The 26,555-nt window shown below is 49.1% G+C and overlaps 1 protein-coding gene across 1 annotated transcript in view; it reads left to right on the top strand.

Moving 5' to 3' along the window:
- Positions 1 to 19,262: 19,262 nt before the first annotated feature.
- Positions 19,263 to 26,555, top strand: part of TEX28 (testis expressed 28) — a 388,497-nt gene continuing 381,204 nt past the window's right edge. The window contains exon 1 of the mRNA XM_085631501.1: positions 19,263 to 19,930. Within this exon, the coding sequence (XP_085487627.1) occupies positions 19,460 to 19,930 (471 nt within the window). The 5' untranslated portion in view covers positions 19,263 to 19,459. The remainder of the gene's footprint in view (positions 19,931 to 26,555) is intronic.

Genomic DNA, 26,555 nt, shown 5'->3' with positions numbered 1-26,555 from the left:
TTTTTAATTCCTACTCATTGTTGAATGTTGCGCTTTTCCCGTTTGCTTGGTATTAGCAATATTTTTTCTTCTCCTTTAACCTTTGAATCCCTTATCCTTATTTTTGTGCCCTTTTATTTCAGGTTCTTCATTTCCTTACGCTTTACTTTGTTGCTTTATTGGTTGGTCTGTTAAGGACAGTACTTACAAGCACCTTTAAGGAGATTTGCCTTCCTGCTCAGGCAAAGCTATGAAAAGTGAGCCAAGGTTACCCTCATTGAAACCTGTTCTGGCGGTACTCTGTTTTAGTGCTAAAAGAGCTCTACCACGGCTCACATCAATACTATTGCCTCTTCCACATAGACATGCATATTGTATGTAATTGTCAACTCCCTGATTAATCTGGGTAATCGGATCAGCCCCCAGCTATGACCTATCCATGTACTGGTTCTATATGGCCTGGTGGAGGATCAGTCATAGAAGCACATGGAATTTCAAGGTCAGGGTTACTGGCACCTCAGTGGTAAATAGGCCTACCTGTAGATTTGGATAATTACCTGAAGCCACATAAAATGTCCCAGCTTGTCGAGGACATCTTGAGTGCTTTCAGTACTAAGATGCCATTGTTTAAATGGTGATCTTCCACGGACAGGTTGGGGTAAAAATGGAAGCAGATGGTAACTGTGAGAGTCTGGCTTAGTATATAGTGCTCACTTATGTAAGTGTTGCACCCTGCACCAATCCAGCCAACCTTTATGGTGAATTAAGCGGTCTTAGACAACCTTAGAACACTCTTTAAGTGGTAGCTGTGGAGAGCAGCCTGCAGGCTTAGTTCAGAAGGAGTGTAAAGTCGCTTGTTTTACCAGTACTTAATCATATGGTATAGGTTAAGTGAAAAGAACCACACAGTGTATTTATTTAAAAAATAGATATTTATTATTCATACTCACTAACACAATGTATTATCTCCTACCTGGAGATACAACACAATACTTTGTCAACAGAATTTGTAAAGAGCACAGAATACACAGTGGTCACCAGGGGGAGACCAAACCATATACTAAAATAGTGGAATGCGAACCATGATCTAAGTCGAGAATGGACCTAGAAGACGTAGACGTGCCGGGGACCCAAGGAACCACCCAAGGTGAGTATCTAGGAACATCAGAGAGGTTGTGTGCAGAGTGGGAACTCAACCACGTGCTCAAGGTTAGTCAATAGGTAAGTTGCGGTTGCAATTTTAAAGAAGAAGGACCCTTCCCTGCATACCTCGAAGATACCCTGTGGAACATGAAAGGTTGGAGAGTCATCACAGGCTCCAACAACCACACTTTCTGGCCTGGCTGGTGAACAGTCAGGACAGCCTTTTGGTCATGCCAGGCTTTCTGAAGCTCATGCCTGGCCTCAAGGTTTTTGCTGACCTTCTTTTATGACATAGTCCACAATATCCTGTTTAGGAGGTTTGAGAGGTTGCTCCCAGCCCTCCCTAACTAGACACAATGGACCCTTAGCTGGATGTCTAAACAGAAGTTCAAATGGGTTGTAGCTAACCCCCTTCTGAGGAACCTCTCTGTAGGCAAAGAGAAGGCAGGGTAGTAAGTCATCCCATTTTCACCCGAACTTTTCTGGGAGTCCCATGATCATACCCTTTAGGGTCTTGTTGAACCTTTCAACAAGCCCATTGCACTGCGGATGATAGGGTATGGTAAACGTATAGTTTACTCCACACTCCTTCCACATTGCAGTTATATAACTAGACATGAAGTTGGTACCTCTATCTGTTAAGACCTCCTTAGGGAGGGCAACTCTTGAAAAGATTCCCAGGAGTGCCCTGGCCATTACAGGAGTTGTAGTGGTTCTAAGGGGGATTGCTTCTAGATACCTAGTGGCATGGTCCACCACCACAAGGATGTAACTGTGTCCAGATGCAGCTGGAGCGTTCAAGGGATCAACAATGTCAATCTGTACCCTCTCAAAGGGCACCCCAACCACTGGAAGTGGAATTAAGGGGGCCTTTGTATTGACACCTGACTTACCACTGGCTGGGCAAGTGACACAGGAGCGACAAAACTCATTGGTGTTTTCAGACATATGGGGCCAGTAAAAATGAGGGACAATTTTACCCCAAGTCTTACTTTGCCCAAGATGTCCTGCAAGGGGAATATCATGTGCCAGGGAGAGAAGAAAACATCTGAACTTCTGGGGTATTACCAACCTCCTGGTTGAACCAGGCATGGGTCTCTACCTTCAGCATACAGAAGCCCATCTTCCCAATAGATCCTATGGGACCCACTGACATTCCCCGCTTCCTCAGCAGCAGCTTCCTGTCTGAGCTGTTCAAGAGAGGGGCAGGATTGCTGCAACAAACTCAAGTCTGCCCTGGAAGGGCCCCTCGCCCCCAAGAACTCTGCCTGGTCAGACCCAAGTTGCTCTGGGACAGTTCCTTCACAAGGACTCAGATCATCTCCCTCGGGAGACTGATCCTCACTGAGAGTTTGGGAGGAGGGAAATTCTTTACCCTTCCTTCTCCTTCTCATAGGGGCAATCTGGTCCATTTTTCCAGGATCCAATGCTCCCTCAATGCTAAGCTGTTTGGTCTGAGCCCTGGTTACAGCAAAGACTCTAGCAGAGATGCTCATCTTCTCTGCCTGAGTCCTGAACTCTACTTCAGACCAGTCTGAAGTCTCTAAATCATTGCCCAACAGACAATCTACAGGTAGGCCTGAATATACCACAACTCTCTTAGGTCCAGTTACCCCTTCCCAGCTGAGATTCACAACTGACATTGCCAGCGTTTGTTACTTGGTACATCTGTCCAAGTATGATTTGTTCAGGGGACACAAGTTTCTCTGTCACCATGGTGACACTGGGCCTTGTGTCCCTGAAAGCTAGTGCTTCCTTGACATTGATTACAGGCTGTTGTTTTTACTTGCCCAGGTTAGTGGGACTAACTAGTAAGGTGGCAAGATCAATGCCACCATCACAGACTATAACAGCCTGAGCTGGAGTTCTGACTAAGTCAAAACCCATCTAAGAACCCAAGGTTAACCCAACGAATCCCTTGGTTCCTGTACTACCACTTGTACTGGTGCTAGGGCGCACAGTTGCCTTAGGGGCAGTGGTAGTAAGTTCCTTGGCCTTTGGACAATCAGCATCTTTTGTCCAATGGGTCTTTACCTTACATAAATAACCCCAAGGTTTCGTTTTGCCTTTCTTGGAGATTTGGGACTCATCCCCAGATGCAGGTTTTGGGGACCTCGTGAAGACTCCTTTTTGTCTTTGCCCTTTTCCCCACCCTTTTCCTGGGGTTCAGAAGAATATTGCTTCTTCTGGTCACCTTCACCACCATGGTTTTTCTGCTTGACACTGGTGGGGACCCATTTGTCTGCCTTCTTTCCCAATTCTTGGGGAGAGGTCAGCTCAGAGTCCACCAGGTACTGGTGCAAAAGTTAGTTCTGACAGTTATTAAGGATGCGTTCCCTTATCAACAAATTTTACAATCCTTCATAGTCCTGTACCTCGCTTCCATGAAGCCAGCCTTCTAGAGCCTTAATAGCACGATCAATGAAATCTACCCACTCCTGGGTGTGTACCTTCTGGGTGTCTCTGAACTTAATCCTGTATTGCTCAGTGGTTAAGCCAAACCCATCTATGAGGTCAATCTTCAGGACGGAATAATTGTCAGCATCCTCTTCTCTAACAGTGAGGTGCTTATCTCTACCTTTGTTAGCAAAGGATAGGCACAGGATAGCTGCCCACTGCCCTTGAGGGACCTTCTGAACTTTACAGTACCTATCCAAAGCAGTGATCCATTTATGGTTGTCATCCCCCTCCTGGTAAGGAGGGGCTATCCTGCACAGGGGCCTAGATTCAAAGGACGTTTCCCTGATTCTAGGGGCACTATTGCTGAACCATGGGACTCTAGTCCCAATCTCTTACTGGCTTTCTGTACTTCCAAGGTCTCCTTGTCAAGGGTCAACTGATCTTGCCTGGGCTCAAGTATGACTTTCTCAAGTTTGATCCTTTGGTACTCCCTTTCCAATGAGTTTTCCCTCTGACTACATATGAGGGTTCCTACAGAAGTGTCTGAAGCACTGGACTCAACAGAAGGAGATCTAGACATCCTCTGCCTACTCTGAACTCTCACAGGTGGAATAAAGGGGACACCCTCTGCGCCATCAGCACTATTCTCTGGGGGATCTAAGTTTTCCAATGTAGAGTCATTAGACTCTTCTTGGCCATACTCTGAATTGAGATCACTAGGGGGAACCGCTGGTGCCCCTTCTTCAGGAGCATCCCCACCAGCATTGTCCTGTTCTTCTGCCTCTCCAATATTCCTATCATCCTGACGAAGTAGCTCTACGCACAGGTTAGTATTGGGGTTGTTACATGCCTTCATTCTTCTAAGGCTACACAGGGTCCTGAGTTCCTGGAACTTAAGGCCATTGTACTTAGTAGACTGGGGTACACTAGTATCCCCAACTAAAGACATGGTCACTAGGTGTAGTATGGTGTTGCACCTACCTAACCTAGTGTAAACTAAACTTCCTAAGATTGGAGAAAAGATTGTGCTAGACCCTTAACAACCAATCTAAACGTTCAGTAGAACTTACTTATTCTATAGTATTATAGTGATGATTTTTCAATTAATCCACACTATATTCACTGGTAAAACAATGTAGGCTTGAATCCCAACCACTGCACACCAAGGTGAGAGGCTGGCTTATTATATGGTGCTCGCTTATGTAAGTGTAGCACCCTGCACTAATCCTGACAACCCTTATGGTGATTTTAGTGGTAGCTGTGAAGAGCAGCCTCCAGGCTTAGTACAGAAGGAGGGTAAAGCAGCTTGTTTTACGAGTACTTAATCTTATGGTATAGGTTAAGTAAAAAAGAACCACACAGTGCAGTTATAAAAAAAATAGGTATTTATTATTAAGACTCACTAACACAATGTATTATCTCCTACCTGGAGATACAACACAATATGTTGTCAATAGAATTCAATTCGTAAAAAGCACAGAATACACAGTGGTCCCCAGGGGGAGACCAAACCATATACTAAAATAGTGGGATGGGAACCACAACCGAAGTCGAGAATGGACTCAGAAGACGTAGAAGAGCCGGGGATCCAAGAAAAGTATCTATGAACCCCACGGAGGTCGTGTGCAGAGTAGGATTACGACCGCATGCTCAAGGTTAGTCAATAGGTAAGTCGCTGTTGCAATTTTAAAGAGGAAGGACCCTTCCCAGCGGACCCCGAAGAAACCCTCTGGAAGGTGGAAGGTTGGAGAGTCACTCCACCCGTGGATACCCAAGGATGCAGGATGCCTACACCATGGAAGTTGGGTGCATAGGTGTGAATTGTTGTCGGAAACCACCGTAGACCACAATGGAGGACTTCGGGAAAGATGCCGCTGGCGAAGTAGGTGAAAGTGTCCGGTGGAACCTAAAGGTGGATTCAAGTTGAGAGGTACCTGCAAGCAGAGGGGACAGTCAGTGCCACTCAGGAGTGACCAGGAGGCATGGAAGACGAATGCCCACCGATGGCGGAGATGCAGGGGAGTTGACGGGGCCCTTGTACTTGCAGCTGTACAGACCAGGTGACACAGGGGAGGACCAAGAGCCGTGCACAAGCTGTCCCACGACGGATGTCAAGAGTCAAGGGTCAGTGTCTGGCAGGGGCACCAACAAGCCTTGGTGACTGCAACCAACGTAGGTGAAGAAAAAGGTGCATGTGGTGACCAGCAAGATCCAAGTGACTCTGCACGAGCAGATAAGTCATAGTAAGCCCTGAGCAAGCAGGGTAGCCCACTGGAGCCAAAGAAGACCCTCAAGAGGAACCACGGGACAAAGGCACAGGAGTTGCAAGAAGACCTCGAGCAGTTCACCAAAGGATGAGGCCCACAGTGCAAAGGATGCGATGCAGGCAATGATCTTGGCCGAAGGAGATGCTTGATGTTGCAGCTTAATGAAGCCCGAAGATCTCTGGCAGAGAGAGTCAAAAAGCCTTGGCAACAGCAAGTCAACACGGTGCACACGGGTTCTGTTCCAGCGGTTCTGACAAGGGATACTGGTCTCAAACTCGGTGTGAAGATAGTACAGGCCTCGAGGGAGTTGCAGAACCACCACCTGTGTTGCTGAGCCTTTCAGAGTCCATGGGAGCCCAGGATCAGCAGACCGGTCAGCTTCATTGCGGTGCCTGCAGATGCAGGGGAGCGACTCCTTCATTCCAAGGAAGATTCCTTCTGGTATCTTGGATGTCCACAGGCCTTGTGAAGAACATGTATGGAGCACAGGTACAGACGTTGCAGCAGACTTACGGGACGATGAGACCAGGAGCAGCAGGAGTCTTCCCATTTGCAGTCTCAGTTCCCAACGCGAGGTCCAGAGTGCCCAGATGGTTGAAGTTGAAGTGATATGTGATGTGACTCTTGTCCCATAAAAAATCTAGGGACCCACCCACTGGTAAGCCCTTAAGTACCCTAAGGAAAGGTTTGGAATGATTCAGGGGCCCCTCCCAGAGGAGGGGCTGGACAGTAGGTAGGATACTCCTGTGTCTTTTGTCCAGGTTTGAGCCAGAGCGGGAGCCAATGGCTCCCTGAACTGGTTTGGACTGGAGTATGCAAGGAGGGCACCAAATGTGCCCTTCCAGCAGTCTGAGTGGTGCTGGCAAGAGCCCCCACCCTCTCCCAATACATCAAGTTCTGTCTGGGAGGTGGTCACATCTCCCTGTGACAGGATACCTATTGTCCTGCCTTCCTCTGCTCGAGCTTGGCTCAGCAGCAGGAGGGCAGAATCCTGTCTCTGGTCGGCAGCAGCCATAGTTTGCTGTCCGGGTCTAGAAGACTGGTAATGGTGGGAGCACTGAGGGCCTCCAGAAGGAGCTTTATAGTGCATGAAATCATACCTCCCACACTGTTTATGGTGTGGGGGTATGATTCCAACATGTTTGACACCAAACACAATATGGTTTGTCACAGCTAGTTTAGAGATGGTCAGCGCGTAATGACGCCTGGCCACTCTATGTATCTTAATGGCTGATGCACCTACAACCCTGGAGAATGGACTCCAAAGCTTGTAGGGGTGTCCTACTCATGCAGGGGCACCCTCACACTTAAAACAAACAGCCTGGCTTCAGGATTGCAAGGCCTGCCTTAGGGGTGACTTATAGATTTTAAGTGCAGTGACCTCAGATATAAGGGAACCTATATCTGTTATAAGTGGTGCTAGCACCAGCTCACGCAGGCTGTAATGGCAGGCCTTTAGTCACAATTTGAGTGGTTTTCCATGGGTGGCATAATGAATGCTTCAGCCCGTGGGAGACCCCTGGTGTACCTAAGCCCTGGGTACCTTACTACCATATACTAGGGACTTATCAGGGTACACCAGTAGCCAATCTGAAGTGAACCTAAGTTATGCCATGTCCAATTTAGGGAAGGAGCACAGAGACTTGGGTCCTGATTAGCAGGATCCCAGTCAGACTAGTCAGTAAAACATAATGACACCAGCAAAAAGTGGGGGTGACCATGAAGGCAGATCCTACTTTCCTGCAGTAACTATAAATGTGGATGGTCGTTTGAACTCCATAGCAGGTGAAGTCATGTCCACCTGATGTTGGTCCTGATGGCATGGTCTCCACCAGTGGGGACAATGCTTTTCCCTGTTTGAAAAGGGGTAGAGGAATGCAGAAGTGAGTGGACAGCACCACTGTTATTTTTTGACAAAAGGACCTTTACTCAGGAATGATGTAAGGGTTTTCAGAGCACCGGTCAAATTGCGGTCTTTCCTCTGACGTGGTCCCTACACAAAGAGAAAAGACCCTTCTTTTGCCGTTTGCTATTTTTTGAAGCCATCACGAGGTAGTGCCCTAATGGCTGGCTTTGTGCCTAACCTTATGGAAGCAGTTGCCACACACCTTTGAATCAGGGGCTCTGACTGGACATTGAGGTTATTGTGTGAGATCACTACTGAAATCTAAGTCTACAACCACTAAGGCTCGCCCGCTAATCATCTCTATCTCTAGGAAATCAAGTTTACAAGGAATAAACTGGCTGTGCTGTTGGAATGAAATAGTACCTGCAGCAGGTTGGATTGAGAATGCCAAGAAGCTGCTGAAACATTGTTAACACACCCCCAAATTGCTACAAGCTTGGGGGAAGACCCCTAATATGTACCCCTAATTTGTCTGTTGCAAATATGGAGCCAACATATGCATTTTACAGTACAATCAAAAGGAGTGGCTGTAAAGCAACAGCATTTACAAACCGCTCTGCAGGAGAACTAATGAAAAATTCCAGTACCCCAGTGCCCCAGCGAGTGTCATGCACCGTCAGTAGTCAGTATTACCCTGTATGGAAATCACAATAGTTGGTATTATTAGTGTTAATTGGCATTTGCATGCCCCAATTCTCACAGCCTAAGCGCGTGTTGGTTTATCTCATGGTGGATGTTCCAGACTTAGAATTATTTTGAAATGTTCTCTGAGGCTGATCATATGTCAGACCTTCCTGCTGCATTTGTAGGCTAATTTCCTATAAATAATTGTGTACACTGGTACTGCCTCCTTGGTATTTGCCTTCTGCAATGCTGTATTAAACCTTCATGGTTTCCTAATTTGCTGCTGACTCTCTGCAGCCCTTTATTCTGCTGTCCTGTTTTCTTAAGTTCAAATGTATGTGGGGTGTTTGGGGTGGCCCCACTGCCTCGTGTTCTATTGAGGTTTAACGCTGTCCTGGGTCCTGCGTTAACGCTCTAGAGTTTAGACAATATCTTTTCAGAGATCAAAGACCGCGTTTACCACTGGCCCTTCCTGGGTAGTGGAGACAGGTTTGAGGCTGTAGAAAATGCACAGATGCCGTAGTGGGGGGTCTCTTCTAAGCGCAGCATCATTTACATCAACTTAGGGTGTATTTCCAAATCTTGTTGCCAAGTGTATTAGGATAGCGCTGCTGCCCGTTGCTTTTGACTAAACTGTGTTTTTAAAATTGATGCCACATTGAATCTGATGTATTTTTTTTAAAGTCTCTAGAATTTGAATTGTTTTAAAACTTCACCTTTCTCCAGGCATCAGTCGCCTTGTTGCAGTACCGATCTATTCACTTCCTGATTGACACCCACTAGGAGTGTCCTATCATGGAGGGTGGGAGGCGGACCTTGGCTATTTCATGGCGGCCGCAGCGCAGGAGCACAGGAGCGCAGCTGACGCACGGAGCGGGCACGCACCAAAGGCAAGCCCGTCTTCGCCCATCCGCACCCGGACGGGTCCAGGGGCCAGCCATTATACCCAAATTATTTCTTACTCTCAACAGGAATTAAAACTTCTGCACTCCAGCAAATACCCTCTTAATCTCCCTATAGACATCAAACTAATTAAACAGGGGATTATGGAAGCAAGGGCCTCTTTTCCTGAAATTAACATCTCCCCTTATGCTACTGGTATTCCCCAAAAACAGATCAGACATACCGAATCCAAACTAACCATCTCTTACCTTAACACTCGCTCCTTGGTGAAACACCAGCTTCTTAATTCAGTTCACTATTAAGAACATTACTATGGTAAAACCTCCAAGTATCAAAAGATCAGTGGCTAGGAATTGGAATAATATCAATAGAACTCATCTTTTTGCCACATTAGCAAACACAGTTCCAATTAATAAGGCGTCAATTAACTCAAGTGACGAAAACCTCACAGCATGGCTCACAGCGGCAAGCAATGAACATGCCCCACTTAGAACAATAAGATCGGCAAGGCGCCATGAGGCACAAAGATGGTTCTCTCCTGATTCAAAAATTAGCACTTCCCCAATCTGAAAGAAAATGGAGAATTAGTTATTCCCTTGCTAAAAAAGAGAGCTATTTAACCCAATTTAAAGAGTATAAAAAGTCAATCTCCACTGCTAAGGCTAGTTAATCCTCTTCAAAAGTTCTGAGCTCTACCAATGGGTCTAAAGAGATATTCTCTATTGTGAACGAATTATCTAATCCTGACAGAGTTACACTGAAATCTGCACCCTCTCTAGCATTTTGTAATTCCCTTAATTAGTTTTTTTGACAAAATTGCAACAATAAAAGCTAGTATCCCTCTCTGCCCTTCCCTTGAGGTATCATCTTCAATGCTGGAAAACCCTTGTTATCTTTTTGTTTTTTTTAAACAATTTTTATTAACATGAAATGGACACCTTTTAGCAATACAGGTTGCAGTATCATGACATAGATTATTATCATAGCGATTAAATTTAAACACTCTTTTTGGTGCTGTTATGCAATTACATCCACATACATTCACAGTATTCACAGCTCTACCTACCAATCCTCCCCAGTCTCTGTTTGTGTCATTCTGTATGGTATGCTGATGTCCTTGTTTTATTCGCTCAGCTCGGACTCTAAGTCTGACGAGGGGGGTTCGCATATATATAGCCCCTGAATGTGTACCATTTTCCCCAGATCCTCTGCCATCTCCGGGGGCAGCCCCTGTTTATACACACCACCCTCTCCGCCATCATGGCACTGTCTAGGTCTCGGCACCACCTCATGTGGGATGGGGCTGACTGCGCCCCCCCAGTGTTGCGCGATATTCCTTTTCGCCAATGCCAGTCCTAAGGCTACCCAGGTTTGGTCAGCATGGTTAAGATCCGTAGCATCCCACACATTCAATAAACACATCCGTGGCTCTGGCGGGACATCATGACCAGTAACCCTGGAGACCGTCGCCATAACCTCCCTCCAGTACGAAGTAATGTCCGGACAGTCCCATATAGTATGAAAGAAGGTGCCCTGGAGGCCACATCCTCGTAGACAGAGTGGAGTAACTGCCTTTCCTATTTTATGAAGCGTGTATCTAGTGTAGTATATCCGATGCAGTATTTTAAGCTGCACCAGCTTTATTTTGGATGGGATCGCCACCTCTCTCGGAGATGCCAACGCCTCATACCATTCCTGTTCGTCCATTTGTCCCACCTCTGCCTCCCATTTCCGTTTAAGGATCTCTGTGGGGTCTTTTTGATGGTTCATCAGTTTTCGGTATGTCAATGATATGGCTTTCTTGGTTAGGTGGTCCATAAGCAACCGGTCCTCGAGCGGGGAGGACTCGGGCACGACGGTCCCTTTGGGTATCGCTGTCTGCAGTGCATGCTGTATTTGCAGAAATTTAAAAAACTCCGTCCTCTCCATCTGATTCTCTGTCTGGAGCTTCTCAAACGGAATCACCTCACCTTTTCTCCAGAGGTCACCGACCCTGGAAATGCCTATGAGGTCCCACCCCGCAAAAACCCTTGTTATCTTGACTACTTTTCAGTAATAGACAATCAGACTTTTCTAGATCTCCGGTCTAAAGTAAAGTCGGGTTCACCTACTGACAGCTGCCTGCCTCACATTTTAAAAGAAATTTTCACTATCTTTCCCAGACCCTCCTTGGCTCTTCTAAACAATTCACTATCGCAGGGCTGTGTCCCGAGAGCTTTCAAAGAAGCAACTGTCGTTCCTCTACTAAAAAAGCCAGGTGCGGATCCTAGGATTCTGACCAATTACCGGCCTATCTCCCTGCTCCCTTATTTGGCCAAAATATTGGAATCTCATATGGTCAAATGCCTTTATGCTTTCATTGAGCAGTCTGACTACCTCGATCCCAACCAAGCAAGGTTTCGTCCAGCCCATTCAACCGAGGCAGTAATACTTACTGTACTGGACACAGTTCAAGAGAAAGCTGATAAGGGCTCCGCCCTGTAGGAGAGTAGGATCTGCTTCACATGGGTACCCCCACTTTTTGCTGGTGTTTCACTGTTTTTCGACCTTAGTCTGGCTGTGGCCCTGCTAATCAGGACCACAGCCTAACTGCTCCTCTCTAAAATGGTTTCCATGTACATTAGGTACATATCTAATTGGATTCTGAAGTGCCTTATAAGCCCCTAGTATACGGTATACTATGTACCTAGGGCATAGGTACCTCAGAGGCCTACCAGGGGCTGCAGCATATATTATGCCACCCCTAGGAAGAACTCCAAAATGGCACCACAGGCCTTACAGTGGTATAGCCTACCTATATCACTACCCTATACAAACACATATAAATCTATAAGCCACTCCTATGGCAGGCCTTGACAATCCTGAAGGCAGAATACTTGGTTTTATGTGAGAGGGTGCCCAAGCATGAGCTGAGCCCCTCTGCAGCTTTCGGAAATACTTCCTTATGGCTGTTCTGTGATACAGCCATACTATATACTCTTAAGTGCATTATAACCTCGCGGTAAATGCTAACTTTGGAATGGCTGCATCAAAACATGTCATGTTTGGTGTCCAACGCTTTGGAATACTCCCCCCCCCCGCCAGTTCTGGCGGCGGGGGTAGCAAACTTCTAGAGGGAGAGACATGTTCACACTGGCTAAACCCAGTAGGACTTTCCTGAGCCCTGGCATCACAAAATGGATGCCTTTGCCACAGACATGGGTCTGGCCTCCTGCTGTTGACCGAAACTCCGGCAGGGGAGGCCTGCACAATAGGTTTCCTGTCGAAGGGAGGTGTGACCACCTCCCCAGACAGGCTGATGTGTATTGGGGCTGGGCGGGAGCACTCTCTGGTGCTTTGAAGTCCTACACTGGGGGCACGTTTGCTGTCCCTGCACATAGCCCAGTTCAAACCGGTTGCAGGGACTGCCTGCCCCTGCTCTGGCGCGAAACTGGACAAAGGAAATGGGTGTAACCACCCCTCTTTCCAGGCCCAGCCATAGGTGGGGCCTTAGAGTTAGTCCATCCACTAAACTTACTATAAGTATAGGAATCCAGTCCCTAGGACTTTAGATTACCCTGGACGAAACTCTGTAACATATATCCTGGACCTTCAACTTTCTATCCTGACTAGAAGACTGAAGAAATCTTCCTTGGGGTCAAGGAGTGACTCCCCTGCTTGGCAGGCACCAAAGAAGCAACTGACCGGTCTGCATCGCTGAAGCTCCCCCCGGACGCCGAAGTCTTTGCATCACCAGAGGTGGATTTCCAGACTTCCCAGAGACTACCCTGAGTCCACAGCAAAGCTGAGGCCCGTGGCTATCGTGGGTGACGTGGAACTGTGACCCCTGGACACCGTGAACTTTTGCAGCAACACTATCTTCCTGGTCCTCCTCGAAGTTGTGCTTTGGGCTCCGAGTAGCCCCAGCCTTGAGCACCTCCTGCACCGAAGATTGTTGGCCTCCACTCCAAGAGTGACCCGTGGGCCAGCTCCAAGTACAACCGCTCGAGGCTCCTTCGCGATCTTTAGCCCGTTGGCTAGCAGGTCCCCACGAAGGTAACTCCTTTTCTGATTGGGAATTCCTGGTTGCTCCAGATGTGCCCTGACTTACCCTTGCTGGGTGAGTCCCTCAGACCTTGCTGGTCTGCACCGCAGTCCTTTCACTGAATTCCAGTGACTTGCCGTTGCCAAGGCTTGTTGGGTCCATTCTGGTCGCCGACACTGCAGCACTCGACAGACTTCGTGGGACAGCTCGAATCCGGCTCGTGGACTTCGTCGAAGGCCTCCTGGACCTCCTGGCTGAAGAGTTAAGACACCCATCAACTTACCTGAAGCACCCGACATCTGTGGGCATTGGTCCATCCTGCCCTAGGTCACTGGCCAGTGACCCAGACTCTGTCCCCTCTGCTTTCAGGTTCCTCCCATCCCAGATCCAGGCTTGGATCTCTACGGACACTTCTCCTCTTCACGGCAGCAGCAGATCTTTGCAGGCTCCCATTGAAATCGACGTCGCGACCAGACACCAAAAGACACCTATGCACCCGGCTTCCCTGGGTGAGGTAACTCGAGTATTTTTATTTTTTTATTTTAGCGATTTGTATAGCGCCTGGTGACCCAAGGGCATCCCCGCGCTGTGAAAAGGTTGTTTTATCCATTGAGGGAAGGGAGGAGAGTAAGGACAATTAATTCGGGAATAGGTGCGTTTTCAGCTTTTTGCGAAAAACTAGATAACTAGATTCCAGTCTCAGGGTGCGTGGGAGGGAGTTCCATCCCTTGGCCGCTTGAACCGAGAATCGTCATCCTCCTGTACGTGCCCTTTTAAATTTGGGGATGTTGGCTAAGTGCTCATTCTCCGAACGGAGGGATCTGGACGCTTTGTAGGGGGTGACCAAGCTGCTGAGGATCGCAGGGCCAGATCCGTTTATCAGTTTGTGTGTCGTGCACATGGCTTTGAATTCCACCCTTTGGCGCTCAGGGAGCCAGTGCAAGGCCTTGAGGGCTGGTTTTGCTGACACCCTCGAAGAAAGGTTCATGAGCAGACGTGCCGCAGCGTTCTGTGTCCGCTGCAGTCTCGTCAAGGTGGCCTCTGGGGCTCCCAGGTAGACCATATTGCTATAGTCCAGACGGGACAATACTAGTCCCTGGATAAGGAGTTTCCTGGAAGCAGGAGGTAGTAAGGGGAGAATCTTTCGGGTGGTGCGCATGAGCCCAAAACAGATACCCGCAGTTTTGGCCGCTTGCGTCTTCATGGTGAGCTCCGGTTCGAGCCATACTCCAAGAGTCTTGATTTCACGCTTCGGGGAGGGGATTTCTCCGAACACGTCAGGCCAGACTGATGGGGGGATGGTCGCCCATTGTTTTCCCAGGAGCATCACTTCAGTCTTAGACCCATTTAATTTTAATGATGAATCACTCATCCAGCTGTGGATTTGTGTGAGACAAGTAGCCAGGTTCTCTGGGTGGTCGACTAGTTGGGATAAAGAGACGACCAGTTGAGTGTCATCAGCGTAGCTTACCATTTTTATGCCAAATGGTGTCACCACGTCTTCAAGTGGGGCCATGTATGCATTAAAAAGCGTCGGGCTCAGGGAAGATCCCTGAGGGACCCCGCTTGTAAGGGGGATGGTGGATGAGTGGTAATTGCCGTCCCATACCTGGAACGTGCGTCCGGTGAGGAAGGATTCTATCCAGCTAAGTGCCGTCCCGGTGATCCCTGCTGCCGCGAGTCGATGGAGAAGGACACGATGGTTAACTGTGTCGAAGGCTGCACTGAGATCCAGGAGGATCACTGCCACTGATCCTCCTGAATCCAGTAAGCGCCTTGCCTCCTCGATGACGGCGAGGAGGGCAGTATCTGTGCCATGACCCGGGCGAAATCCAGTTTGGGATTCCCGTAGGACTTTGTTTGTTTCAAAGAACTGGGACAATTGTCCGTTGACCAGTTTCTCAGCCACCTTGCTGATTGCCGGGAGGAGTGATATTGGTCGGTAATTTGCCATATCTGCTGGATCGAGCTGGGGTTTTTTAAGGAGTGCTTTTACTACCGCGCTCTTCCAGCTGATAGGGACAGATCCCTGGGCAAGTGAGCTGTTAATGAGCTCCATGACCGTGGGAACGATGACAGGGGCCACGGTTTTGAGAAATCTAATGGGAGCCGGATCCAGAGGTGATCCGCTTCTCATTTTGGTCATGGTTCGTTCTACCTCTACGCATGTAACTGGCCTGAATGTCGCAAGTTGAGGGCGGGGAGTATTTTCGGTCCGGCTGGGAGATGGAAGATTGTCCAAATGGCTGGCGGGACCAGGAGAGGGGAGGGAAGCTAGAATACGGGCAATTTTGTCATCGAAATAAGTGGCTAGTTCGTGACTTCGGTCCACAGGAGGGGAACTGGAGGAAGAAGAGTTAGGTACTTTGAGCAGCTCCTTTACAATTAGGAAGGATTCCCTGGCCGAATTGGAGGATTCCGTTATCCGCGTGTCATAATGGGAAGCTTTGGCGTGCCTGATGGCATCTTTGTAGAGTCTGACTGTATTGTGATATGCTTCCTTGCTGGTGTGCTGCCAGTCTTTCCTCCAAAGCCGTTCGGCTCTTTTACAGTGTTTACGAAGTAGTCGGAGGTCCGAGGTATACCACGGGGCGGACCCGGGTTTTCCGTTTTTGTCCTCCCTAGTTCTTAGTGGAAGTACGGAGTCCAGGGCGGTGGTGATCCACTCTCTGAAGTCGCTATCGGCGACAGCCGGGTCTTCTGCATATGCAGGGATGGTGTTTTTAAGATTCCTGGCCCATTCTTCTCAGTACTCCGGTGCTCTCGTGGGTGCTAGTCCTAGAACTTCGTAAGTCCAAAAGGGTTTGGTCCTGACTCGATTAGAAGTGTCCCTAATCTTTAAATTTCCAACCGCGACATTGCCCATAAAAGATCACAGGAACCCGCGGTGGTGTTTACACACTGCATACAGTCCCCGTGGGTCCACTGTGTCACTACCGTGGGTGGTTCCTTGGGGTCCCAGAGATTCTAGAGGCTATAGGCCTAGTGTCTATCCCAGTCTTGGTTCTTATACCACTTTTTTGGTATATGGTTTGGTACGCCCCTAGAGCCCAAACGTGTATTTGTGCTATTACTGATAATTGCTGACTTGTAAACTAAGTACTTCAAACTCCAGTCTCATAAAGAGACTAGAGGGGTGTGTTTTATACTAAATACATATATTTTAAATATATACCTGGTGTGGTTGTCTTTTCATTTGATCATTCAGGAGATTATAGACTGGTAAAACAAGCTGCTTTACATTCCTTCAAGACTTAGCCTGAAGGCTGCTCTCCATAGCTACCACTAGGATAGCTTTCAATAAAGGTTGTCTTTAACCTATCACCATAAGGGGTTGTTTGGACTGATACAAGGTGCCCACTAGAACTAGTGGACAGCATATATCAGGCCACCTTCTCACACCCCCAAGCCTTGGTATTGCTGGATCTGTCTGCGGCATTTGGCACGGCCGATCATGGTTTCCTGATCGACCGTGTCAGGGCTGCTGGCCTTAAGGGAGCAGCGTCCAGCTGGATTGAGTCATTTCTCGAGGATCGCACCCAGTCGGTGCGTCTTTCCCAGTTCTCTGCACCAGAAATGGAAACGACATGTGGAGTACCTCAAGGCTCCTCATTGTCTCCTCATTTGTTCAACCTCTACCTTGTCCCCCTACTTCGGTCCCTGAAAAACAGGAAGGTTTGCACGTATAACTATGCAGATGATTTGCAACTGGTGTTCACTATCGATAATTCACCTGATTCGGTATCGGAATTCCAGGCAACAATGCTTCACATCCGCGACTGGATGAATAGTAACCAGTTACAACTTAATCCAGACAAAACCAAAGTGATTCTGATAGGGGGTCCCCTGAACCCTTGGAACGCACATTTTTGGCCAGGTGAATTGGGTTTTCCCCCCACTCCTTCCTCCTCAGCCAAGAGTCTAGGGGTGATCATCAATAGTACCCTCACTATGAAATCCCAGATGGGAGCAGTGACCTCCACCTGTTTCTTTCAGCTCAGAAAGATAAGAAAAATCAAAAGATTACTTACTTGGGAAACTCTGATCCAGGTGGTCCTAGACACGGTGATTTCACACCTGGACTATACCAACTCTTTATATTTCGGCATCCCTTTATATCTTACTAAAAGATTGCAGCTGGTGCCGAATCAAGCAGCCAGGCTGATATTTCAGCAACCCGGATGGGAACATATTTCACCCATCATGGAAAAATTACATTGGCTTCCTATCCCACAAAGATGTGCGTTTAAAGTTGGCTGCCTCATTTTTAAGTCCCTGCATGGTGCTAGCCCAAAATTCATATCCCGGCTTGTCCAAAAATACATACCTTCCCGGAGCTTGCGCTCCGCTCATAAGCCCTCCTAATCATTCCTTCATACAAACGGAAATGACTAGGTGGTTGTAGGTTTGCAGTATTGGCACCCAGCTTCTGGAATACTCTTCCCTTGGACATCAGAACCTGCGCTGAATTCTCTAGATTCAGGAGGCTTCTCAAAACTTGGTTATATATCCAAGATTACACTTAAAACCCAGTAGATAATCAAACACATGGGGCTCCGGCAATATCCTAGGTTAGCGCCAAGAAACCAATCAGTGTATGTGCGCTCTATAAGAAATTTACCATAACATAACGGAAGATGCTGGGGTTCCTGAGAGTTGGATTGCTGGGTTCATTGAGAGATTGAGCCCTGCGGGAGCGCCCTTGCGCCGCCGCTCATCTGACTTCATGTTAGAGCTCCAGAATCTGGAATGTGGGGAGCACGAGGGCTTCAGGCACAGCACATGCACAGTGCAAGCACACATTGCGCCTGAGCTGCATATCTTTAAATGGTAAAAATCTGTAAAAGTAAACAAAGCTTCCCCCAAAGTTCTCGTTACTTTCACGGTCTCTGGCGATTTCTCCCAGAGAACCACTCGAGAGAAGCAGGGCCGGACTGGGAACCGAAACCAGCCCGGGGGAACTGCTCGGCCGGCCCCCTTGGGGGGTTGGAGGGGGTGCGGCTGAGCTATTTGCTAGGGCCGTTTTTGGCCAGTTGTGTTATAGGGAGCCGATATTGCCGGCCCCGGTAACAAAAACGCCCCCCAGGGGCCCAAAACCGGCCCCCACCATGGCAGCCCACCGGGGAAACGCCTGGTGCCCGTTACGGCAAGTCCGGCCCTGGAGAGATGTCACACACTCTCCCAATACCGCGTATCTAACAAAAACGCCCCCCAGGGGCCCCCACCATGGCAGCCCACCAGGGAAACTCCCGGTGCCCATTACAGCCAGTCCGGCCCTGGAGAGAAGATGTCACACACTCTCCCAATACCGTATATCTCTGCAGAGTGCCATCCTTTCTCACGCGCACAGAAGCAGATGTCTCGCAAGAAGCACACACTAAATACATACACAGAAGCAGATGTCTCGCAAGAAGCACACACTAAATACATACACAAACCTGGGAGTGATGGCTCAGTGAGCTGAAGACTCACCTCTGGCACGAAGTGTTCTGGAGTTCCTGAGTCCTAATTCCAGCAAGGCAGACGCATCCTTCCAAGGTGGGGCAATGCAGTCATTTCCGGGGCCATAACTTGGAATTACCGCACCCAGTAAATACGGCACCCCGAGGTTTCAGAACTGATGGGGTGACGGGTGAAGTGAATACCTCCACCTGTTCTGGCCCTCTCGTAATCAGGCCCTTTGGGTGGTACCCCTTGGGTAGCAGGGTGTGCCACTCGCTTCTCTAGCCACACCCGGTCACCACACTGACGGCGTCACTCTTGACACCGGTCTGACACCTCTAATCCAGCCAATGGGCACTGAACGACGGCTGTCAGCCGCCACGACGTGCTGCCCAGGTGCACGTGTGGGACGCAGCTGCATCGGTATGACGTGGGTATGATGTAGTTGCACACTGTCATTCGTTGGCTCCAGCAGCAACAAGCCAGACAAGGGCACCGATAGGTGACCGCGTTGGCGCGCTGCTGTGACGTAATCCCGTGACATCATAATGCAGTGACCATGGGTGAAGCGGTGGATGGTCGCACTGTGACATCACCTCCTGTGTCAGTTGGGCAGCTCATTCCAGCTCAGCTGCCCTCTCCCTGCAGCCCTGGTGCCAATGACGGGCTGTGCCGCTCCCGGGGCGCAGCCCCTGATCTTCTGACCCCCAGACGGCCAGCTGAGGGGGCTGGCGAGGGTTTGAGAGCTCCGTGGCCCTGGGTAGACGGCCGATGAGTGATCCACCCTCCAACGGCCAGCAGGAGGGGGCTGTTCCACCTGCGGCCTCTGGCAGTGTCGGGGCCCACCAAGATGCTCCCAGAGGCAGCCACCCGCCTAGCCCTGTCACTGAGTTACCCCCGCCACATCCCTCACCAAGCAGCTCCTCGGGTGAACACCCACAAGCCCAGAGTGACCTCGATGGGAGCCCAGCCCGAGAGGGGGAGGCCCTGCCTGCCACCGCTTCCGCCAAGAGCGAGCTCCCATCCAGCCTCTCCGCTTCCCAAGAGAAGAGCATCTTCAAAAGACGGAAGGAGCATTTAAGGCAGTCCTTTGCTTCTTTCAACAAAATGAGCGGGTTTTTTAAGACGAGCGGACAGAACCAGAAGGAGGCCCAGAAAGGGGGGAGTGAGAAGGAGGAGGACAGTGGTGCAGAGGAAAACGCAGGAGCCATCTCTCACAAGGCACGGGTCGCCTGGGCTCAGGTAAGAGGTGACCCCCATACAGGGATAGCCCAAATCTCCATCTCAATGGCTTCTACTAAAGGTGAATAAGTGGAGTGATAGCCTTCTGATTTAAAACAATCAAATGAGGTGACCAACATATGATGGCAGCCAAAGGACGCCGCACTAGGGCTTGCACCCACCCACATTGCACATGCGCATCATTCTCTAATAGCATGAAGAAATGCAAGACAGGGTTCAGGCACACACTGTAGTATCTGCAACTTTCCCCCCAGAGATTCCAAAAGAATTTACAGTGGACAGACTGAGAGAAACCTAGGTGAGCAGAAGGAAAGCTCTGGCTGAGGGCTCCCTCAGGACAGCCTCGTCATATGCTTGCAAGATTGATTGTAGTTAATTAGCAGGGCCTATTCAAGCATCATAGGGCAGTGGGATATGATACAAACCTCAAGAAAAGCCCTACATGAGGTGTCATTTAGACTAGTGCCTTGCAGGAATTTAACATACAAATGACCTCATTAGATGCTTTTGTGTGGTTGCTGATATTAGGTTCTAAGGGCCCGATTCACAGAACTAACTTAAGACAAAATCCTAAACTTACTACCATTTTGGTATTCACAGAAGGCACTTACTCATTTCGGTATTCACAGAAGGCACTTACTCATTTCGGTATTCACAGTAGTTAGAAGTCCTAACTTTAGGACTCCAAAATGCGTTCTGTGAATACCGAAAGCCTTAAAATTAGGATTTTTCTCAATTTAGTAGTAGTAAAGTTAGGACTCCTAACTTTAGGACTCCTAAATGCCTTCTGTGAATACCGAAAGCCTTAAAATTAGGATTTTTCTCAATTTAGTAGTAGTAAAGTTAGGAGTCCTAACTACTGAGAAAAATTCGAATTTTAAGACTTTCGGTATTCACAGAAGGCATTTAGGAGTCCTAAAGTTAGGACTCCTAACTTCTGTGAATACCGAAGTGAGTAAGTGTCTTCTGTGAATACCAAAATGAGTAAGTGCCTTTTGTGAATACGAAAATGGTAGTGAGTTTAGAATTTTGTCTTAAGTTAGTTCTGTGAATCGAGCCCTAAAACTTCAAGGAACCCAAACCTGTCCATCTGTATCTGAGCAAGGTCCCCTCCCCCTTAGGTTATAAAACAGTCATACACAGTGTTGTCAGAGGCTGCTGTAATCGTTAGTGAGATGAGTGACATCTACCAGAGAAGGTGCTTTTCTGCTCACGGGGAGACTTCTCAGATGAGGGAGTGTGATGGGTTTCAGAGCTTAGCATAATGATTAACACTCTGGCCCATAACCTCTTCCTTACTTAACAACGTCCTTCCCAGAGTTCTGGTCTGTAGATAAACCTGACAGGATGCTGCTCGGTGCAGGTAAAATTCGCCATCTGTATGCATTGTTCTCAGGTTCGCTTTCACTGGTAAAGGTTTGTAGGCACCCATGGAACATGGGATTGTGGGCTCCGGAGTCTCCTCCTCTTCTGTGCTTCTGTGTACCACTTCCACTTGAACCTTTTATGACCAGGAAAGCCAGAGCACTCCATTGCCTAATAATAAAAAACGTAAAAGATCCAAACAGTAAGGACTTGTGTTGAGGAGAGAATTTTCTTAATTGTATAGGTGCATAGATTAAATGATCTTCAGTACATTCATGTTACACAAAATTCATGTTCTTCAGTTCTTAATACTGGATAACAGCTGACACGTGTTTCGTCACACAGCAACTTTTTCAAGGCTGTATGGACATTTGTAAACAGAATATGTACAAGAAACAAAGCGATGCAATCAGAGAAGCAGAGATAAAGAGACATGCCCCAAGCGAGTTGCCCATATTTCACCTGAAAAGTGAGTAAAAACAGTACTGGATCCAAAGTAAAGGGTTCTCCAGTAAGAGACTAGACTTATACCTATAGAATGTGCAAGTCTATAAGACAATGTGCCCTACAGAGAATAGCAACATGAAAATGTAATCAAGCCATATACCAGAAAAATTGTGCAGTGCAGAAATAAGTGACCCACTGTGCACGAATAAGTGTCAGAGCAAGGAAAACACATATGAGCCATACATTTAGAATTGTGAAGAAAATAATGCAATATTGAAAACATGCAGTATCCCATAATGTACACTCAATATAGTCTTGTGTCTCACCTTGAAGGTATGGAAGAATATGCTGAACACAAGTTGTAGCTGGTATATTGCTCGGTTTCAGAAAGCAGCACTTAGGGAACAGTCACGTGTTGCTAATGATGCATGAGGATAATCATGGGAGAAAGAAAAGAGAAAGACAGGTCTCACTAATACCGAGACTAATGCCCGCAGATTGCCGAGTAACCCGAGTTCATACTATGTCCTGTGCGCTCGTGGAATGATAATAGCCGAAACTCACTTGTGGACGGCGAAGAACAATAAAGCGTAGGGTGGAAAGCGAAACTTCCTCAGAAGCAATTTCAATGTGCTGGGGACAATTGGTAAACAAAAAAAAGGGATTAAGAGTACCAAGAATTATAAAGCCAAGTGTAGAATACATATCGGTGATGGTTAGATCAAATTTAAATTTCATGGAACAATTTGGAAATAAGTTAAGCCAAAATAGCGCTATAGTTTCAGGGTGAAAGCATAACTAAGATGTGCAACTCAATCGCTATAGAACAGATTTAACAAGTAACCATGTCCTAGATAGCATGTGGAAGGATATCTAATCTTAGAAAGTCGTTCATTAAGTATAACGAAGCGTAAGTTAGACATATCTAAGAGAGACTAGAGATGTACTGGGCCTTGCAGCCGGCTACACAAGTACACGAGGTCCTTCACCTGCCCAAGGTGTCAGTGATGTGTTAATCCAAACAACAGCTATGCATATCTTACCATGTAAGAGGATATGTAGTACCACCGTGGTGGGCACCAATCCTGAGGACCTGATAAGCCCCTGTCAATACAATAGGCAGAAGTTAGCGGCCCATATGCAGAGTTGTTTGCTATGCCGCCTATGTTCATGTGAAGTGAATCAGCACCGATAACCACCTGGCCTCACTGCAAACACTTAGACTAGATGTACTTTCAATTAGAAATTGAGAATACAAGGCCGTGCATCTGGGAATCACCTGATATATGATAATTAGGAACAATATTATATGTTACATACCTTGTTCCAAAAATAAACGTGCCGCAATAGGAACAAACAAGTGAAACGGTCCCCTTATGGACCGATGTACGTTTAGAGTTTTAAAATCTAACAACATAACTTACGAGTGCAGTGCAGGAGCTCCATAAGCTACTTCGGGAAAATTGAGGAGGGGGGGGGGGGGCGGCGTGCAGCAATAACAGTAAAAAAACAAGCATTTGCATTGCAATAGGTCTCGCATTTGCGAGAATTTAAGCTATTGGCACTGTAAATGACAATGCCTTTTATTTATGTGCTTAAAAAAAGAATACACATGTAAAAGGCATTGTTATGTATAATCCCTGCATACAGGGTGTTTGCATAGTCTAGTCTGCTGGTGATTAGGGCTTGGGTGATTGATTTCCTGCTGTTGTGTGGTAGCCACTTGAAGGTTTTTTCAGGCATCCTTAGTATGTTGAAACAGGCCAAGACACTACATTGACTTGAGCAATCAGGCCCACTTTCTTGTCTATCATGATTACATGGTTTCTCATTTGCAGGCAAGGACTGCGGGTGGAGCCAAACTCTGTGGGCCACTGGGTGGAGTCCCTGGCGAGGCATTCTTCCTGAAGGCTACCACCACTGTCTTGTCCGAGTTTAATTTGAGGCAATTGAACTGAACTGTGGGCGACTTGATAGTCACTAGTTTTAATACCGTGCAGCCTGTCTCGGACTCTCATCCTTCAAAAGTGGTGAAAAGCTGTACTAATATTAACGACTGATATTAAAAGGAGGGCAAATGAAGTACCATGCTCAGTGCGCGGGTGAAGGGCACCCCCACTTCCAGGCCAAGGTTTCACTACTTCGACCTCTGTGTGCATTGTGTGGCACCAGCAGTTGGTAACAGCACTAGGCACGTATAGAAAGCCCCTGGAGGTCTCAGTGTTAGCATCCTCTGTGAATGACCGCAGAGAGGGCACAATGGCACATTCATGGGCATCCTTTCGCTTCTCGCTGTCAGCCGGAACCATCTCCAGGCCGCGCCCTCAGTGCCAGGTCTGTGCTGCCTAAAGATGGTGCCGCGACATCACGGGGGCCCATCGGGGCCGAGAGAGGGCATGGAGGGGCGGGGGGGGGGGGGCTCTCCTCACTCCTTTCTTATTCCCTCAGTGGGATATGCTGGGCCCGCGAGGAAGCAGAAGCCGTGGGACCTGCTCGCGATGCCCCCTCCAGTGCCTACCAAGGAGAGTGGACCGCGTCTCTCTCACGATGGAGAGCCCTTGCCGCCGGCCCAAGCCTGTGAGTGCCTATCCCAGCTCTATGACCTGTTCACTGGACTATGCCCTTCACCACCCCATCTCTGTCCTGTTCCTCCAGCTTGCGCCCTCGTGACCCTTCTGATGCCTCCTCTGCCACAGGATCCGCCTTGCGCCGCGTATTTTCACCTATGTTTGTAGTCTCTCCGTTAGCCTTTCTCGTGCCCCCGCTGCCTCACCCTCGCGCGTGCCACCGCTGGCTCTAGTCTCACCCTTCTTGCGTGCCACCTCTGCCTCTGGTCTCACCCTTCACGCGTGCCACCACTGCCTCTAGTCTCATCCTTCATGCGTGCCACCCCTGCCTCTAGTCTCACCCAGCCCCACACGTGCCACTACCGTCTCTAGCCTCACCCAGCCCCACACGTGCCACCACTGCCTCTAGTCTCACCCTCACGCGAGCAACCGCTGCCTCTAGTCTCACCCTCCCGCGTGCCACCACTGCCTCTAGTCTCACCCTTCACGCGTGCCACCACTGCCACTAGTCTCACCCTTCATGCGTGCCACCACACCCTCTAGTCTCACCCTGCCCACATGTGCCACCGCTGCCTCTTGTCTCACCCTGCCCCACACTTGCCACCGCTGCCTTTAGTCTCACCCTGCCCCACACATGCCACCGCTGCCTCTAGTCTCACCCTGCACCACACATGCCAATGCTACCTCTAGTCTCACCCTGCCCCACACATGCTACCCCTGCCTCTAGTCTCACCCTGTCCCACACATGCCACTACCGTCTCTAGCCTCACCCTGCCCCACACGTGCCACCACTGCCTCTAGTCTCACCCTCACGCGAGCAACCGCTGCCTCTAGTCTCACCCTCCCGCGTGCCACCACTGCCTCCAGTGTCACCCTTCACGCGTGCCACCACTGCCACTGGTCTCACCCTTCATGCGTGCCACCACTGCCTCCAGTGTCACCCTGTCCCACACGTGCCACCGCTGCCTCTTGTCTCACCCTGCCCCACACTTGCCACCGCTGCCTCTACTCTCACCCTGCCCCACACATGCCAACGCTACCTCTAGTCTCACCCTGCCCCACACATGTCTCCACTGCCTCTAGCCTCACCCTGCCCCACACGTGCCAGTGCTGCCTCTAGCCTCACCCTGCCCCACACGTGCCAATGCTACCTCTAGTCTCACCCTGCCCCACACATGCCTCCACTGCCTCTAGCCTCACCCTGCCCCACGCTTGCCACCGCTGCCTCTACTCTCACCCTGCCCCACACATGCCAACGCTACCTCTAGTCTCACACTGCCCCACACATGTCTCCACTGCCTCGTCTCACCCTGCCCCACACGTGCCAGTGCTGCCTCTAGCCTCACCCTGCCCCACACGTGCCAGTGCTGCTTCTAGTCTCACTCTGGGCCACATGTGCCACCGCTGCTCATCTCTGACTTTAATCTCAACCTGCCCCCTCTGGTGTAATCTCTGGCTCTAGTCTCACCCTGCCCCCTCAGGTGTCATCTCTGGCTCTAGTCTCACCATGCCCCCTCTGGTGTCATCTCTAGCTCTAGTCTCACGCTGCCCTCTCTGGTGTAATCTCTGTCACCCTGCCCCCTCTGCTGTCATCTCTAGTCTCACCCTGCCCTCTCTGGTGTTATCTCTGCCTCTAGTCTCACCCTGCCCCCTCTGGTGTCATCTCTAGCTCTAGTCTCACGCTGCCCTCTCTGGTGTAATCTCTGGCTCTAGTCTCATCCTGCCCCCTCTGGTGTCATCTCTAGTCTCACCCTGCCCCTCCGGTGTTATCTCTGCCTCTAGTCTCACCCTGCCCCACACATGCCACCACTTCCTCAAGTCTCACCCTTCACGCGTGCCACCACTGCCTCTAGTCTCACCCTGCCCCCTCAGGTGTCATCTGTGGCTCTAGTCTCACCCTGCCCTCTCTGGTGTAATCTCTGCCTCATGTCTCACCCTGCCCCCTCTGGTGTCATCTCTAGCTCTAGTCTCACGCTGCCCTCTCTGGTGTAATCTCTGGCTCTAGTCTCACCCTGCCCCCTCTGGTGTCATCTCTAGTCTCACCCTGCCCTCTCTGGTGTTATCTCTGCCTCAAGTCTCACCCTGCCCCCTCTGGTGTCATCTCTAGCTCTAGTCTCACGCTGCCCTCTCTGTTGTAATCTCTGGCTCTAGTCTCACCCTGCCCCCTCTGGTGTCATCTCTAGTCTCACCCTGCCCCTCCGGTGTTATCTCTGCCTCTAGTCTCACCCTGCCCCACATATGCCACC

Source organism: Triturus cristatus, chromosome 10 (genome assembly GCF_964204655.1).
Source record: "Triturus cristatus chromosome 10, aTriCri1.1, whole genome shotgun sequence".
In the NCBI taxonomy this organism is placed as follows: domain Eukaryota; kingdom Metazoa; phylum Chordata; class Amphibia; order Caudata; family Salamandridae; genus Triturus; species Triturus cristatus.
Note: the sequence above shows the minus strand (reverse complement) of the source record. Positions and strands in the feature narration are given on the sequence as shown.